The following is a 19,053-nucleotide window of genomic DNA, read 5'->3' as shown; positions in this document are numbered from 1 at the left end:
CAAAATTCACCTCAGCCTTCCAAAATGTTATCTAGACTATTTCAGGTCTTGGTGCTCTCTCCTTTCTTCTCTAGCACCCTCTTCTCTGCAGGACACTTTTTAGTTACACATTCTCAATATACTGTATGTAATTACATACAATACTAGCATCAAACAAGCCAAGGCTCATTTACTTACAGTGTGATCACAAGTCATGTCTCTAAGCCTCAGTTTTCTCAGCTATAAAAATGGGGATAGTAAGTAAGCTAGCAAGCAACCCTGTCTTGCTCACAGGGTTATGAGGATTCGATGTGGTAAATCACACACAGTGCCTAGCACAGAATGAGCACTGGATGAATATTAGTCATTTTTATGTTGTCAGCCAATATCCTCTAGCTTTTTGTATATACCTTAAGATTCCTCTACGCTCCTGAGGGCAGGGACTACATCTTAGAAATATTTAATAAATACATCCTTAAAGAATTTATGACTAAAGAGCACAACGCTAAATAATGAGGCTAAGGGGACAATTTTAGCATGCTGGTGGACGAATATACAGAACCAGGGTTAGGAAATATCAACCTCGCTGTACATTTATAGAATGCCCCCTTATGAGCCAGGCATTACTTAGTAGGTTCTAATGATCTGCATGGTAGACGGCGAATATCTCACTCCAGAAAGTACCCAAACTTACCTAATAAATAGAGAAGCTGTATACTGACAGACTGTGCAATTGCCAGAGACACTTCTTCTCAAGTGTCTCACAGAAAAGATTAACTGGGGGCTGTCATGAAGACGGGAGCTATGACAGCAGATCTTTAAGTAGAAAATACTTTTTTGGGATGCTGTAAGATGTATTATCATAGTCTATCTAGATAATCTCTAAGTGTCTGTGAGGTATTCCTGATTACCTTTCTCCTAAAAATTGCAAGAAAATTCCAAGGTATTCCTTGATTCACTCCAAGGCAGACAACGACCTAAAGAAGCTAGATTCAAAGTTAAAAGGGCTGGGTTTGTCCCAATTGTGTCACTATGCAAACTTACATAGAACAGGGAGGGGAATAAAGTTTGTTTTAAACAACATACACACGCTTTAATGTACAGCTTCTCGGTTCTCTACTTCATGCAACCCATTACCAATTCAAGAAAAATCCTTATTTGTAAATTTACCTAAGAGGTAAGAATGCCTCGTAACTATGCAAAAGCTCTATTTCATTCCTAGAGCACAAGGCCATTCAAAGGTCTGTTTTTCATCTTTACTAAGGAAGACTATGGAACAGCCAAATCAAAGGCCCTATCAATTGAAGACAGACCTCTCTTAAATGATGATGGAATTTCCATCTGGGATTATTTCAAGGCCTTTTTAGTTGCTGAGGATACAGCAGCAAATCATACTTGTTCTTAGGATGTCCGAATTCTAGTAGGGGTGCACTGATAAACACATGAACAAGTGATTGTAAAACGTATGGAACAGCGTGTTCTGGAGAAAAACCAAGCAAGAGAAGGAGGACAGAGAGAAAAGAAATGGAGTTGCCATCTTATATTCAAGGTCCAGGGACGCTTCTTCCAGGAAGTAGCATTGAAAGATGAGGCACTCAGTCTATGTGCATTTCTGGGGAAGGCTGTTCCAAGCAAAGGAACCATGAAGTGCCCGAATCCCAAAACAGGAGAGGAGTTTCATGTAGATATTCTGGGAGTTAAAAAATAAAAGACACCTGGACTGGAGTCCTAGCACTTCGCCCTTTACTAGCTCAGTAACCCGTAGGAAGAAAACAACTTGACCTCCTTGAATTCCAGTTTCTGCCTCTGAAATTAAGGATAGTACTTCGTGTCTCGCCAAGTTATTTCAAAGGGGAAAAAAAGGTTTAAGAACGCACTTTACAGCACAAAGGGATTCTTCCCAAGTGTGTGACCTGAGGGCTGTGGGAAATTTCCTCAAGGCTCTGCTGACTTCAAGCTCCAAAATGATAAACGGCCAAGCCTGTTCGCTCCTCTGTCGAACGAGGATGATGGTACCTACGTCACCAGGCATTGTCGGGAAAGGGCTGAGGTAATTCCCCTAAACACAGCGACCTGCACACAAACCCCTCAAAACGTCTACGATCAATATTACTGTCCCTATGCGGGTGCAGGCAGGGGCTACGCTCCTGCTCTGCACCTGACCAACTGGGTGAAGCTCTTTAAAGCAAAGAGCTTTTACGGACTGTGCAGAGCATTCAAATACTTTGGAGTACTTTGAAAGATTTTTCCCCATCTCCATACTCTGTGACATTCTAGCTTCCCTCTCTAAAGCATATTCAGGTCTTATTTCAAAAGGCCTCAAAACTGAGCTACCACCAAATGTTTTCACAGTGCTCGGAAGCACCCCTTCAGGGATCTCTCCCCTGAGCACAGCACCGTCACCTTTCGAGCCAGAGGCCCGCCTTTTATAGCGACGTGATTACGTCACCTCGTCATGCGTGCGCAAAGATGGTGGCGTGACCACGCCCAGGCCTGTGTTGGGACCCAGCGTCCGCACTGTAGCAGCCGCCTTTACGGAAAAGGTCCGAGTGCTACTGGGTGAGTGAAGTCCCACCAAGTAACGGGCTGCCGGTGGGTTCCCTGACTGTCCAAGAGCAGCGCAAGTGGTCGCAGGGCCGGTGGACAGGATGTTGTTAAAGGGAGATGACTGGGGTGATGAGGAAAGGTCGTGAGTCCTCTGGGTATAAGCAGGGAGTTGCAGTGGTTGCAGGGTTGAGGGCTCTGAGACCGTGCGAATCTTCGGTTCGAAAGGCCGAATTTATCTTGGGGTTTGTCTGGAGTGCTGATGGCGGGCCTTACGGAAAAGAAGTTACCGTGGACTAACTTTCCGAGGCTTACTCGACGCTGCATTTGAAAGGGGGAGGAAGCCGGCGACGATTGGTCCGTAGTGATCTTAGAGGATAAGTATCTGAAACTAGATCCTTGTGGGCAAACCGGCGAGCGATTGCTGTCCGCGGTGCTGAACGCAAGACATTGGTTTCTTTAGAAGGAAACCCGTTGAGGGCAGGGCAGTGTTTCCTTGCCCTTGGCTGGGCTCAGTGCCCTACACCTCCATGTATGTGCCCTGAAGGAAGAGCTCAGTCTATCAGCGCTGGACACTCAGAGATCAGCGACAGTGTTTAATTAATAAAATTTAGGAAAGCCAGTGCTTCGCTCCAGGAAAAGAATTTCATTCCTGTTTTTTTTCTCCCTTAGGACAGTCACCTTCAGCTTTTGCACGCAACCAGATGATTTACCTTCAGACTGTGAGCTTTCAAAGCACTCCACTTGATCTTTATCTGTATTGGTCCAGGCTCTTCAGTCAAGGTGAGTTTGCTCATATGCCGTTAAAATGGGCTTTCCTAAACTCCCCAAATGGGAGTCCTGAGCACCGAGGGTAAGGTGAATAGACCAGTTGGGCTTTCCCCCGCAGTTATACATGAAAAATACTTTATTTGGAAAAGGGATGGTAGAACTGGGCAGTCTTCCAATAAAGGAAAGACCATGAGTTTCCAGTTGGTTCTTATACTTGTTTGCCTTTCTATGTGTGTGTGCACATGCATAAGGGATGATATTCCTGTGTTGAATTTTACAGAGTGGATTTTTTTCTTTCTGTTGATTCAATAAAATGTTTACTAGTCTTAGTACCAGCTGCTTGTTTGTTTTCAATTCAAATTAAGGTTAAAGTGTGAGGAAGTAAAAGGAGGAAATGTGAAATATGTTGAGTTTACCTGATTCATGGTGTTTTTGGATGCGTCTGGCACATGAAAAACTGTGCATCGTAAGTAAAAATGGTCTTAAATGCATTCTTTCATTTTACACATCATTATATCTCAATTTTTATTTTTCTCTTCTGAGAGAACCAATGGGTTGAGGTAATAAAACAATCAACTGCTATAAAGCTGAGGACATTAAAGTAACTTTAAATGTTTTTATTATTTAGCAGAAAGCTTATAAGGCAGCTTTGACTAAAGATGACTTCCTTGTTTGCTCAAGAAATTCGCCTCTCTAAAAGACATGAAGAAATGTAAGTTTTTTTTTAAAGGGCTTATCTAAATGAATAAATGGTACTGGCTTTGTTAGTGAAATATTGTGAGCACAGAAGACTTAAAAAGTCTGAAAGTGCGTCATTTAAATTTTCTGACACTTGAGAGATTTTGGTGTTAGGGAATGTCACTGTCTCTTAAGAATAACAAATATTAAAAGGTATAGTCATGTTCTCTCTTTACAATTATTACTATTATCTAGATAAATTCACCCTTCTCACCTTTTTATAGTTTCCTCACTGATATTTCATGGACTTCTGTACACCTCTTACCCAGGTTAGGCTTCATGAGTATGTGACCTGTGTACTCACAGTCCCTGCACTTGGTTTAATGCTCTAATGTTGCTGTCATGAAATTCCTAAGTTTTTTCTTTTCAAGGAGCCCCACATTTTCACTTTGCATTAGGTCTTACAAATTACATAACCAGTCCTTCACTTATACTTGATATTAACCTTCTCTACCTCTTTCTGCGGGTTCTGATGTTTTCCTTTAATTACCAGGCCCTCTTCCTTGGCTTTCTAAGATCTTTCCCTTATAAAAATGTTAAAAGTACTCAATTTTAATGCTACCCTCAAGAACAGCCCTCTGAAATATAGCATTTCTTAAGAATCTCCACAACTATCTGGAAAGTGGTTAGACTGTTATATATACCACATGTATTTTTTATCGTCTGACATTTTGTTAATCATTTAAGACCAAAAAACTTGTAAAATGAGCATTTGACCAATGAGAAATTTTTAAAGTATATTATATATAACAAAGTAGTTTGACAATTTACTTGCAACTTTTTACATCTTTCTTCAATTACTGTTTCACCTTGTTGTGAATATGCATACATACACACAGCCTCTCACTCATATATGGAACCATCATCTTTCTCTTGGAAAAAGAGGAAAAAAATATTTTTATTGCTTCTTCAAACATATGGAAGTTTAGCGCAATTCTAAATGTGTAACATGAGATTCAGGGGTATTGAAGTGTTAAGCAGAAGGTTTCGTATAGCAAGTTATATCAATGTATGTGTGTGGGGAGGTATATATAAGTATGTGTACAAAGGGATATGTATTACAGTTTGCATTTTCACCAAAAATTAAAACATGTTTTTAACACTCTAAAATAATTGCAAAGACCATAGAGGCTAAAAAAACAGAAGCATGTACTTACGATAGATATGTTAATGAAAATAAGAATAATTTTACCCAGATTTAAGACTTTTTGAACTATCTGAGTTTTCCACTGTCTTATTAATTGACATAGTAACTGGTTTTCAAAATAGGTTGAACTTGAAGTGAGGTACAATTAAGAAATAAATTTTCTATGTTAGTCAAGCAAAAAATGTACCCTTTAAAAAAAAAACTTTATATAATCTTCATTTTTTTCTAGAGTATCACAAAGATTAATGTTACTTCAACAAATGGAGAATAAATTTATAGATGAAAACAAGGAAAAGGCATCTCAGATGCAAGCAGCTGAGACTGCTTTTAAAAGGAACCTTAGTCTTTTAATGGTAAGTTTCCATGACTTGAGTATAAAGATTTTTTCCCACCTTTGCAAAAAATTGTTTTAAGTGAATTTCATAATTTTTATATATAAACTTTGTTTTGAGTAATAAATACAATTAGTGAAGTACCATCTAGTTTTTAAACCCATGTTAGTTGGAGAAGTTGCATATGGATTCTTTTTTAAATGAAAAAAAAAAATGGAAGTTTTTTTAACCTAAGTGTTTTTAATCAACCAGAAGAACCAGCGACCATAGAAGGAATTTAAAGGTCACCTTGTGCAAGAAGTAATAAATACAAGATGTAGCTTTCCATCTTCCATCTTCTTTTATTTATAGGGAGATCCTAAAACCCCATGAAGTACCTATAACGTTTTTAGATCCAACTCAAAACTATTTAACATCATAAAAACAAGAACAATTTGATTTTGCCCTACTGGGGCCACAGTCAGCACGTAGAATTCATATCTAAGATAACAGATTTCCCAGATCTCTCTTGATAGTGATGGAGGAGGTGGTCAAAGTATGTGATTGCGCAGGGCCCCACCATTTGGCCAATGTGCCCATTTGGAGTAAAATCATATGTGTAACATTTTTGGCTGCTTGCTATACTTTGCTTCCAGAATTGTATGGCTTCATCCATAATTAAAACCCTAAAGTTTGCTTCCATTCAAGCTTCCAAGAGATCCTATGACTAAAACATTTGGGAGTAAGGCTATATTATTTAAGTTATAAAGCAGTGTTTTCAGTTTTTTATTGTTAAATATTTTCATCGATAGGCATGATATAGTTATCTTATGTAGTCACTAGAGGATAAAGGAAGAGGAAAATTCAGTTATCTTCTCAGCTTCTGGCAGTTTGATCCACAGTAATTTAAGTCACAGCCATAGTGCTACCAAAGCATTCTATGTTGCCATATGTCTTACTTGCCCAATGGTGTTTGCAATATTTATTTTTAAATGGAAATATATAGGATAATCTGGAATTTGCTGTGAAAAGTCAGAAAAACTAAATTAGAAGGCTTGAAGGCTTGATCGCTACTCACCTGCAACAAGTACAGGTACTATTTGGATTTTTTCAAGTATCTTCCTTTTAGTGAGCAAGTATTTGGTGAATGCCCAGAGGGGCCTTACAACTGAGCTAGTTCTAAGCAGAAAGTGGAGTTAACAAAATAATTCATAGTTCTTTACATCAAATAGCTAACAGGCTTTACTGATGACATAAGGTTATCACACACAACATGAGACCTTAGTTGATCAAACATTAAATTATGCGGAATCCTTAGCAGTTTGGGAGTGCGTATAAAAAAAAATCATCAAAAGCTAGAATATTCTAACATGTCTGAGAGGGGAGGCTAAGCTGGAGCTGTGTTTGAATAGGCAGAAAGCAAGATATTGCATTGCATTCTTACAGAAGAACCAAGACCAGAAGAATGGTGGCCCTGTTAGTGTCCAGGGGATCCTGAGCTAACTAGCTTGCAAAGTCACGGGAAACAAGGTTGGATATGTTTTGTAAGACCTACTGAAGAAGTTGAGACTTGATATGTAGGGATAATACAGTACTAAAAGTATTTGAGCAAAAGAAAAATAGAGACTTATATAAGAAGCATATGGGTATTTAAGAAAGATTCATTTCCTATTTAGATGCAATGTGATTTGCAGAACGGGGAGATTAGATTTAAGGAGAATAGCTAAGAAATCATTGCCATATCTGGAAGGAAGACAATGGACCTAGTTTCATCGTCATTAGAAACAAGTTTAGATGTTGTTTTTTTCCCCTGATTATAAAAGCAATATATTCTCACTGTAAAAAACTGGAAAGAGCCAAGAAAACGAAATAGCATACTTTCCACATCATCCCACCCAGCTTGAAATTAATGTTTTTGTATATTTCCCTTTAGTCTTTTAATAAGCATTTACTGAGCTCTTGTATCCCAGATACGGTGCTTGCTGTTGGACATGCAATCTCTTCCCTTTTTTTTTTTAACATACTTTGAATACTTGTATATGCAAATTTTTTTATCCTGTTTTCCCTCTTATTTTGTTTTAAACTTTGGAAATAATTATTAAGGGCTCTACCATGGAGGCTATTGTGAAAGTGACCTAAATAGGACTTGATCACAGAATTTTCAGTTGGGAGAAACTTAAAAAAGCACATAGATTAGATTTTCACTTAAGGCTTTAAGTTTTTTGTTTTTGTTTTTTGTTTAGCATAAAAACTAAGTGGACCTGCTTTGGTCAAAGACCCATCCTTCAGCCCCTCCTTGCCTGCTCTATTCTCTTTCAAGAATGGTGAAAACCACTGACCTGCACTGATCTCCTAATTCAGACATGAGGAAAACCATAAAGTGACTACTCCTAATACCCCTTGTCAAGAACAGGTTCAGTTACATCAGGATATGTGCTTAGGTATAGAATACACTTTTAAAATGGTTCCACTGAAACTTGGAAACATTCCTACGAAGATATTAACAAAATAAGCATAAGCTCTAATACCATCCATTATTTGACCTTTTTTAGATGCTCTGACCCATATAAGAAACACTAACAGGGAGTGAGCTTTAATTTTTGGAAAGTAAGATATAACCCTAGTATTTTTAATCAATAAGGCTATATACTTAGAAAAGCCAAAGTTGTTTAAAACTAGTATATTATGAGTTGAGTAAAATTAATGGATAAAACATAACCATTCAAAAATCTCTAATAGTCCTACATACGTAACTGGAAAATACGAAATCACATTCACATTAGCAATGAAATTATAAAATACTTGAGAATGCTCTTAACAAGGAATATGCATGATTGGTATAAAGATAATTCTTACACTTCAACAGGAAATTTAAAATTTAAATGGAAATCTATGGCTTAATCCTGACGGGGAAAACTTATTTTTCTAAAATCACAGTGTTATTATTAGATTTAAAAATAACCCCACCAAAACCTGCATCAAACCCAACAAAATTTCCCTAAATGTATTTGGAAAAAATAAAAGAATGTTTTAAAAATGGGAACAATAACAAAAAGACTAATCCCAATGGTTCAAGCATAATAGTAAAAGAATGGACATGAATTTAGGTAATGAAGAAAACCCAAATTGAGGGTTTAGTCAGTAAATATCACAGACAATAATGGATTGTTAGTTTCTGCTAGTTTCCCTCTTATGAATAAAATAAAATGTGTCTGCCTTTTAAAAACAAACATAATTGGTACAGATTTGGAAGAGAAAGAGAATTTTGTTTCTATAAATACTTCTATGATGTAAACTGTCATCTCTTCAACCTCTTTCCCCACCCCATCCCCACCAACAAAATTTAGTTTAACACAAAAAGGCAATTTTGTGGTAGCGAACATCTCATGAGGAAGTTGGACGAACACTCCAGGGTGAGAACAGGAATGTGCTACAGCAGATCAGAGACACGCCGAGTGCTTCCATTAAGGCGGGTCCTGGAGGCCTTCTTGGGGCAGCTGGCAGTTACAGCCTTCAACAGACTGCAGCCCCCCCACCCCCACCCAGGGCCAATGACTTACAGGACCAAGTCTCTCCTCTTTCCTCCTCACATTTCTCACTTTCTCCAATTCAATGAAAAGCAAGTTTAATGAATGCTCAAGGGTTCCTTGAACCACTGACCCTGTATCTCATCCTTTCGGATCTTCTTTTTTCAATCCCAGAAATTGCCCCTTCAGCAGATTAAAAGAGTAAATCCAACCCAGTCATGGCTGGCTTCACTGTATTTTTATAGGAAGATATATATTGCTGGGTTGGGAGGAAGGGACATGTCTAGGGAGGGGGAAAGGAATAAATCCCAGTACATGACTTTGTGCTCATAGTTTACCTTTCCTAATCACGAGTCAATGCATTTACAGAGGCTGCTGAATCCTGCCATAGAGTAACATTTACACCACCATCCAAACTGGAAACTTGTTTAACTGTTACGAAATATTTCAAACCTACATAGAAGAGGGAATAGAAAAATGTACTTCCATGTGCTTATCACCCAGATTCAATAATTTTCAAAACACACCCAATCTTGTTTCATCTACACCTTCACCCCCAGCCCCTCATTGAAGCTAATCTTCAGACATCACATTGGTTCATCTGTAAGTATCACGTCTTTTTCATCAGTGTTTATCACTCAAAGATAATGGCTATTTTAAGTACAATCGCAATACCATGATCAATCTAAGAAATTAACAATAATTCCTCAAATATTCAGTCAGGATTCAGATCTCCCTGATTAACCTGTTTTTACATTTGTTTGAATCGGAATCCAAATAAAGTCTAGTACATAATTGATAGGTCTCTCAAATCTCTAAATTTCCCTCTGCCTTTTTTTTTTTAACCCCCTTTTGATTTATTCGTTGAAAGAATTGGCTCGTTTTTCCTATAGTTTCCCATACTCAGGATATGGCTAATGACACTGCTGAGGTATCACTTAATATGTTCCTCTGTTCCCTGTAATTCCCATAAATTGATAGAAGTTGTGTTATGCAACAGGAATCTAATACAAATAATTTTAAATTTTCTAGTAACAACTTTTAAGTTTTTATCTATTTAAGTAATCTCTATACCCAGCGTGGAGCTCGAACTCATGACCCCAAGATCAAGCATCCCATGCTCCTCCCAACTGAGCCAGCCACTTTTAATAAAGTTAAACAGATTAAATGAAATGTACTAAAATTAATTTCATATTTCAAATGTAATGCTGTTGAAAGTTAGTAAATATTTTATGATTTTTTCCCCCACTGAGCCTTCAAAATTCAGTGTATAGTTTACATTTACAGTGCTTCTCAACTCAGACTTGTCACATTTCAAGTGCTCACCGGCCACTGAGCCTAATGGATACTGCATTAACAGTGCAGACGTAGCGGCCTGATCAGATTCGGGTTCAGTGTTTTGGGGAGGAACACTTCGTAAAGCCTCATCGTCTCTCTTTCTGGAATGTTAGCAGTCACTGATGATCATGGCCTAGATGTGTTCATTAAGGGTTGCAAAAAGTGATATTCAAATTCTTCTATTCCTTCTCATTCAGTTGCTGATAATTTGTAAGATAAACATCCCCTCATCAATTATTTGCTTACGCTGAAGTACACTTCATAGAGGAAAAAGCATGATGAGTGCTTGATTCTTTCTCTGTACTTAGTTTTCAAAAATAATAGGTTGGTTCTCTAGTATCCTCCAAAAGTGACCAATTAGATGCTGATGCTCTTAAATACATCTGTGATTTGAAAGGTCTCAACCCATCCCAGTGATGCTTAAATTGTCCATTTTTACCAAGTGGGAGCCCCCTGTTAGCTCCTGAATGCCTTTAACATGATCTTAACAGTCTTTGATAGTTTTCTTTCTTTCTGCTGTGATATTTTCCAGGCCATCATTTGCCACTTAGACCTGGAATTGGCCATTGCTCCAAGGAGCCCTGGATCCTTTTGATGGGAATATATGTTTAGAGCCCTTCATCTGGGCTCTAGGGATGTTTATTACAACTTTTTTCTAAAGATAAAATTCATCAAGAGCTCATATCAATAATTCCATTTTGATTACATGATTGTAAGACTTTTAACTTAAAATCATCAATCTTTTACCTCTTTTTTCCCCTCAATCCAAAAGTCTCAGTTCCTAAATAATTTTCCAATACTAATGTAACTACTCATTTACTTTATCCCATGATATAGACAGCACTATCAGGAACAATATGATTACTGAGTATGGTTTTCAGTCAGATACTTTTCACAATTCCTTTTGTCCTTGGGGTATATCTCATTACAGATGCTCCATCAAAATACTGTGTTCTAAGACCACCTGATGTACTTTTTCTCTATGTGGTTATGCCACCAACTAGATGGCAGTCAGATTTGTTTCCTTTTGTTTTCAATTTTTAGGGATTGCTTTTTCATTTGATCTATAACTGTAGAAATTTTTAAATGGTCTAGTGGCAGATCTATAAGACAAGATAACAGGGTCTGGTCAGGAAGTCTAGCCTCTCTCCTCATCTGCTTTTTTTCCTCTTCTCCCCCCATCCCCCTATCCCCCTGGGTACTTTTTTTTTTTTTTTTCAGTTTTTCACTTATATTCAGGAAACTTTTGACACCTTAGTCATTTATTTATATAATGAATATTTAAGTGTTTAGTACATACCCTGCACTTCGTTAGATTCTCAGATGCTTAAAGGTTGTATAAGACACAGTCCGTACCTTCTGGCAGCGTATAGTCAAACAGAAGGTTCTTAATTGGAAGTAATGGGATATAACCCGCTACAGAAGGCAGAGATTTTTCAGTCAGGCTAAGGAATTCATACTTTATCCTCTGTGTAGTGGGTCTCTATTTTTTTTAATCTATGTAAAGATATATTTAATAATGAATTCCATGTGTGGTTAAGGTAAAATGAGATGTAGTCCAAGTACATGTTTGTGGAGCAAGTAAGTGTGATAATAAGACCACAGCACTAAGAATGTCAGGGACAGGCTAGAGGAGACATCCTTCAGGAATCATCTATAGACCTTTGAATTTTTAAATGTCAAGGAGTAAGAAGAGTTGAAGGTAGAAGATACAGCATAGGTATCTGGGGGAGTAGAATTCCCCCTATTGTACATTCAGCACACTTAGAACGAATAAGGGGAAGTTTAGTTTTATTAGGTTGAGAAATAAGGGCTGGGAAGAAAAATCATCTATCCCTTTACAGTAATAGTTGAAGCTAGATAAGAGATAGTCTTAGAGAGAGAGAAAGTAAAAAGAGGAGGACAGATGTCACAAATCTTAGAAAGCCCACACTTAGGATTAAGAAGAGAAAAAGGAGCCAGCTAAGGAGAAAGAGAAGTGTAGGAGTCAGAGAGGTAAGCAAAACATCTAAGAAAGTAAAAATCTCACTTATGAAAGAAGTTCTCTGGAGGGGTGATAATCCCTTGTCGACAGGCTGCAGAGATGACAGTCAAGTTACGAACCATAGGCCTGTTTTACCAGGCCATAGATCCCTGCTCATATCTACTCTTTCACCACAAATCCGCTCTTCTAGGGGAGAGATCCAATATCCTTATTTTCTGCTCTTTAAGAGAAGTGTTTATCATCTTGTCTACAGGTGCTAGTGGCACCCAGATCTACCACCAACAATAAATTTGCAACTGTTCTTATAATGGTTTCAGTGAGGTTGTGAGTCTATTGTTTGATTTATAAAAGTAAGAAATAATTTTCCCAGGACCTTGTAAAATCTCAGCGCAATCACAGAAGAGTTAATCTTCGCTATCTGTTGTAGCATTTGGCATCAAAAGCGCTTTAGTGTGCGTCTTGGCCATAAACTTCTGGTAGGGAATAGACGTTGCTAATAGATGGGCTTTTTATCCTTAAATTGATGGTTTTCCCCTTCAAATCACCTTCTTCGAGACAGCAGGTGCATTAATGGTTGTGCAACTTTGGGGAGTCCCTTTAGGGAATTTCCTGTTTTTCCCTTTTACATTTCACACCCATTCCTTGCTCCCGCCACTGCCATCTGCTCGCTCTTTTCTCCTGTTCAGCATTGGATTCTTCACACCCCACTCCCACGTCCTTTTCCATCTCTCTCCGTCTGTCCAACAGCCCTGTACTTAGATTGCTCCAATGCTTTTACGTGGATCAGAGAACTTTCTCTTTTCGATCAACTCACTAAGCTCAAAGGAGAGACAAAATTTACATGGCCTCCAGCCAAGGCCTCTGTGAACTTGACAAACATAAGCAAGCACAAGACAACACAGGTGCCAATTTGGGGAGAATGAAACAGAACTCAGTGTTTCACGAACAACTTAGAGACTCCTACATTTCGGGGCCTGTACTTCATCCACATATCAAGGTTACATCTTTACCCGGGTGTGCATTAAGTGTAATTACCCCTGCATTTCTACAACCGTGAGAGAAAATGCACACACCCGCAAGTCACACTACAGATTAAAGCACAGGGCTTAAATGTCATCAGCTGAATGATGTACGACCCAGCCATAAAGCTGGCCACCGAGAGTGCCCCAGAATCGAGTCCCAGGAATCTGGAGTACAGTGAAAAGGCTCTTGTCGCAAAGAACTGAAGGACCTCATTGACTTTCTTTTGAATATGTGGAGGATTTGCATAAGTATAAAATTAAAAAATAGAATACTGAACAGATGAAATGTGTGACATTAATACACCATTTGCATGATCTGGACTAGAACTCTTCACTTTTAAGGTTAGCTCAGTGTGGGGCTGACTATCTGACTGTTTTTAGTATCTGAGCATTTGACCGTTTTATCCATCCGGCTGTTTTTAATGGTTTTAGAGCTAAGTTAGGGTCCTGAGCAGTTTTGGAAGAAAGTCCTTTTTGCAAGAATTATTGGCATTTACTATTTTAAATGAAAACGAAGACCTCCAAATTCCCACCCACCCCACCCCCACTTTTTATTTTACTGGTTTTTTTTTAAAGATTTTATTGATTTGGGAGACAGATAGTGACAGAGATAGCGAGAGAGAGCACAAGCAGGGACGAGAGGGAGAAGCAGGCTCCCTGCTTAGCAAGGAGCCCGATGTGGGGCTTGATCCCAGGGCTCTGGGATCATGACCTGAGCGGAAGGCAGACACTTAACTGCCCGAGCCACACAGGCGCCCTCCCCCTTTTTATTTTAAAACAAGCAATGCTGCTTTCTCTATTTGAAACTGGTTAATTAAGTAATGATCAGTCCTCCTATTTCAATGCCCTTCCTTCAGTTCAGACTGTATATCCAGAGAAGAGTTGAGATTTAGGATACAGACATTGCTATTACAGGTGCCATTTGTATGTGTTATGTCAATACATTTTGTTTCTAAAACGCTGATACCTATTATAGGATATAGAAGCAGCAGAAAAGTCTCTACAGACCAGGATTCACCCAATTCCATCACCAGAGGTGGTTTCTCTTGAGGTGAGAACCTTACAGAACAAATGTATAGGAAGAGACCCCATTCTGTTAGTAGTGTATTATAAATTATCTGTGGTTATATGTGTGTGTTTCCCAGATTTATTTATTCAGTAAAAGATGTGTCTGATTGATCCTTACATATCCACAATGCTATGCTTTGTACACAGTAAGTAGTTGATGAATATCTTGATTTTTAAAAATTTATCAAGTGAAAATTTTATAAAGATCCTGTGTCTTTTCATCTAGAAACACCTATCCTGTTAAACCGTAACAAACAGTAGACAGTATGCACTAAATCTTAAGGCGCCAGCATGCTTAACCAAAGGGCCTTTCCTGTTGGCTAATGTTAGCAGTTCAGTCCCTTCACCAAATTTCAACCAAAGCTATTTAAATGCATATTATCATGCAGTATAGTGTGGCTTTTGTCTGTTTTATTTTGCTCAGTTCAAGAACAGATTGGGAAGACTGTTGGCAAAAATAAACCCTATTTGGTATATGAATATATCTGTGATGAAAGGAAATTTACTACATATAGAATAGTTTCATTTTATATTCTTAATGACCTTTTTCAAATACAGTTTTGCTTGTTGCCTAAGCAGGGATGTGAATAGACTCCAAATTGAAGGCTGAGAATTTGCCCTTCAATTTTCTGTGTCATCTAGAGTAATAAGAAAAGGCAGTGATCAAGAATAGAAAGAACTGTGGTACAAAGTTGTGCCTTGGGCATGTCTTTTCCTTTGTTGAATTCTCCAATACCTTACTCTGCCTATACGGGGCCCACACAATAGGGGTTAATCCAGCCGTGAATGGTGGAGAAACTTCCAACCACAGGCCTTGGCTGGTACTTTTCTTAGCTGGTCTTGCACAGCAGGATGACCTCGATTTTAAGTGTGTCAGGCTACTTCTCAGACCACATGCACAGAGGGATAGATATGTAGAACCACTCACAATTTCAACTTTCAGAACTCCTGTTCCTTCTTAATGTGCAGAGTGAATCATTATGTGTTCACAATGCTATGTAATTCTTTGGCGGAATTCCCCAGAATGAGATTGATAGTGATGATCCAACCTCAGATGCCCTCCTAGGGTACACAGCTTTGGGCAGTTTACTTTTCTTTGGCCTCTTTAGGGCAGTCACCCAAAAAAACCATCAGAGTTTGTAGATATTAAATGGTGATCTTGTGTGAGCTTTTATAGCTTGTAGACTTTATATAGTCAGGCCAATAATACAGTGTCTCAACTTCCAAGTTACTGGAATTAAAAATCGTTACGTGATATTGGTATTATTTTCTCAGTATACAAAAAAAAGAAGAAAAAAAAACCTCTGGGAAGAAATTACAGTTTACCATATTGAGTGCTCTTCTAAAAGACAGAGTGGATGCATATTTTAAGTGTTTTTCCCCATACAATTAAGGAGTCAATTTACCTGAGTCCTGTACTATAACATACTAGTTATGTTTCAGTTCCTGATCTCATCCCAGGTAAAATCTTTTTATGTCAGTTATAAAGCAGTTGTTCCTAATCATTTCATTGTAATAATTTTAGTATGGGTAATCTATTTGGTATGGGATGTGGAAGAGTAAACAAAAACATTTAATGATTGTAGCCGTAATGATACCACTGGTAATAATCACACAGTTGGCCACCAGAGGGCGTGTAAAATCACAATAAAATCCCAAAACCTGTAATTCTGCCAGGCTCTGGTTTTACTGAGAAATTTGAAAATTAACACTAGTAAGTAGCCAGATTTCTTTCTAAAATTAACATAAAATATTCTGTAGAGGAAGTGCATTCTACGTATATGTGTGTATGTGTGTGTGTGTACACGCACACACACACTTCAGTGAATAAACATTTAGACTATTATGAAGAGCCAAGTTCAATTGCTTGATATGCTTTTTTACTTTTGGATGTTGTTTTTTTTCCAGACTCTTTACTGGGCATCAGTAGAAGAATATATTCCCAAATGGGAACAGTTTCTTTTAGGAAGAGCACCATATCCTATCGGTGTTGAAAATGAAAATGAAGCAGAAAATACCGTTCAGAATGAAGCGCAGTGATAACTTCTTCACGTACTCTTTTCAAAAAAAACCTGTTTAGTACAGCTGAATGTTAAAGAATATGCAGGGTCATTTCGGGCACCTTAGGAATCGAATATGTCCGTATTGTCCCATGGTACCTCCTCGATGATGTGAAGATAGGAGAATCTGCTGACAAGCCTCAGGTTCTATCACTTTGAGACCTACCATTACTTCAGAGTCATGAATCTGCTTTCTGCCAAACCCATGGAGAGTTAAGGGCTAATATTGAAAGGTGGACTGTTCATTAAGTAAGTCGCTAAATAAGTGTTATGTGTGTCTTTTCTTTCTTTTTTTTTTTTTAATCATTTACGGTCATTCTCATCTGAACAGTGAATACTGGTGGTCCTGATTTTACATTTTCTAGAATCACTTTGGTTATTTTATTATGGGGATCGGGGTCAGCACAGGATCCAAGTGGCTGTTGGCCATTACAGTTTCTTTAAACAAATGGAAAAAACAGAGGCACTTAACTACTTCAGTATAGTATTTCTTAGATAGTGGATTCATAGGATTTTGTCCCTCATAGATAATCAAACCTCTGAAGGTTCTGGAGGAAACAACTAAACTACAAAGCATTCAAGAAGTGGCCAGTTTCAGGGGAGCTCAGACTTGGTTCTGAAAAAGGTCACCTATTAGAGCTGAGAATGGTTATTGGGTTTTGACTTGGTTATTTAAGGACTACCAACCCTGTGAATGCAAGTAACTCCTCTCATCTTTTCATCTTTAAACTTGCCCTTCCCTCTGCTTTCTGTTTTCATTACTTCTGAAACAACTGTCAGAAAGCTTTGCGGTTCCTCAGCCCTCCACTGCTGGAGCACTCAAAAAAATGTTTTTAAATTTTTCTGATTATAGAGGCAGCTCCTGCTACTAAGGGAGTCCATGCTCATTGCAATTCAAGAGGTTAAAATTTTCAAACTGGTGCGTGTTTTTACATGAAGACAGCAGGACGAGCTTTAAAAAAAAAAAAACTATTGAAACGTCCATTGTGCTGTTAAGTTCCTTTAAACTACCATCTTGGAAATACCCTGTTGAGTGGGTGTTGGTGTGGGTAACAATAACGTTGTTTTCATAATACGCGCTGGCAGATTAGCACACTTCTCTACAGTGTTAACAGTTGTAATTAAGGAATAAACAGCACAGAGTGTCAGTCCGATGACAATTTCATCTATAGTGTCACAATACAAAATGTCACAAAATATTAGAACTGTTATATAACTATAAAAAGTATCGGCTTAAAAGCTGAAAGCCTTTAAAAAAAAAAAAAAAAACAGAGAAAGGAAGAAAAAAGAAAACTGGCATAGAGACCAGAACAATTTATACCTTCTCAAGAATGTTCTGACATGAAAATAAATTGATAATTTTTTTTTCCTGTTACATCACAGTTTGGTTTCTAGCCATCCAGTTGATTTAGCAGGAGAATACAGGGCTTTTTAGCAGCTTTGAATTGGTAAACAGATTTAGATGGAGTAGAAAGGAACATGAGGAAGTTGTTTTTTTTTTAACATCCAATCTTTCCCAGCATATGCACATAAGAAGGTGAATGAAGTGATGTGAAACTTATTTCTCTTTAGTCAAGTGAAAAAAAAAGGCTAAACATTTGTTGAGATGGTAAAATATTGTGTCAAGCAAGTAGGCACATTCCAAAATTAAACAGTGGTTGATACGTTAACATCCTCAAATATTTGAGTGCACACTTCCTTTGAGTTCTGTAAATTAAATCACCAGTAGATTAGATTAAAATACAAAATGAATAGCAATTTAACCATCTCAGAAAAGGTTGTTTCTTTTCTCCCCTAAATTGACTAACTTGCTAAATAGTTTCTAAAAAGAGCATACATTTAATATACCCTGGGTTATGACTTAGGGCAGAAGGATGTCACTTCTAGGTTTTAGCTGTACTCTTTCCCCCATTACTAGTGAATACCTCAAAAACTCCCACAGATGACTTTATTCCTGGCCCCCACAGAGCTTTCCCCCCCTTCCCTCCTTGTCGACTGTAACAGATTGCACCACATGGTGTATGTTTAAAAAAAAATTTCCATAGGGACCTAGATACCCCATTAAAGGGCTTTATATTCCTCATGGCAGATTAGCTTTACATAGGAATTTCCAACTATTGTTTTCTGTAAGGAGGGAAGAAATACCATATCTAATGTATATTTTGTATTGCTCTTAGTAGGAATCATTCAAGGAAAAAGAAAGGTCATCTACTCATACTACCCACGCCCCCCTGCCCCCCGCCAATTCAGTGCCTTTACCATACGCTACACTGTACCTCCTATTCATGAAAACTACGAATTTGTGGTTTTTGGTTTTTTTATAATAACAAGATTTTCAAAATAAAGATCGTTTCAAGATTTTCTTTGCACAGCCTTTCTTGGATTATTGCAAATGCATAAATACTCAAAGCTCATTTTATGCCGGAACACTTTTAGTATATGAAATTATTAAACCATAAAATACCGAGGTCAGAAGGAGCTGCAGTTTTTCTCCAAACTTCAAAAAAATAAATTTTACTAGGGAAAAGCCCAATACTCTAGGAACCAGACATCTGGTCTTTCCT

General features: G+C 37.9%; 1 protein-coding gene across 2 annotated transcripts; it reads left to right on the top strand.

The window, feature by feature from the left end:
• Window positions 1–2,450: 2,450 nt before the first annotated feature.
• On the top strand, window positions 2,451–18,850 carry CUNH3orf14 (chromosome unknown C3orf14 homolog). Of its 2 annotated transcripts, none has more exons than XM_040628598.1 (6): window positions 2,451–2,538; window positions 3,196–3,306; window positions 3,926–4,006; window positions 5,409–5,532; window positions 14,338–14,412; window positions 16,338–18,850. In XM_040628598.1, exons 3-6 carry the CDS (start codon window positions 3,954–3,956, stop codon window positions 16,467–16,469), a joined length of 384 nt encoding a protein of 127 aa, XP_040484532.1. In that variant the 5' UTR covers window positions 2,451–2,538; window positions 3,196–3,306; window positions 3,926–3,953; the 3' UTR covers window positions 16,470–18,850. The 2 variants fall into 2 exon arrangements, with proteins under 2 accessions (XP_040484532.1, XP_008701332.1); XM_008703110.2 differs by having other exon boundaries at window positions 3,923–4,006.
• Window positions 18,851–19,053: the final 203 nt, after the last annotated feature.

The sequence above is a fragment of the Ursus maritimus genome, unplaced genomic scaffold, assembly GCF_017311325.1.
Source record: "Ursus maritimus isolate PB19 unplaced genomic scaffold, ASM1731132v1 scaffold_14, whole genome shotgun sequence".
Taxonomy (NCBI): Eukaryota; Metazoa; Chordata; class Mammalia; order Carnivora; family Ursidae; genus Ursus; species Ursus maritimus.
The sequence above is the reverse complement of the archived record's forward strand: the minus strand, read 5'-3'. Positions and strand labels throughout refer to the sequence as shown.

Coding starts and splice junctions, on each gene's coding strand:
- CUNH3orf14 (XM_040628598.1), top strand. CDS start 3,954: ATGACTTCCTTGTTTGCTCAAGAAATTCGCCTCTCTAAAAGACATGAA. Junction 5,533..14,337: donor GGAACCTTAGTCTTTTAATG/GTAAGTTTCCAT, acceptor TACCTATTATAG/GATATAGAAGCAGCAGAAAA. Junction 14,413..16,337: donor CAGAGGTGGTTTCTCTTGAG/GTGAGAACCTTA, acceptor TTTTTTTTCCAG/ACTCTTTACTGGGCATCAGT.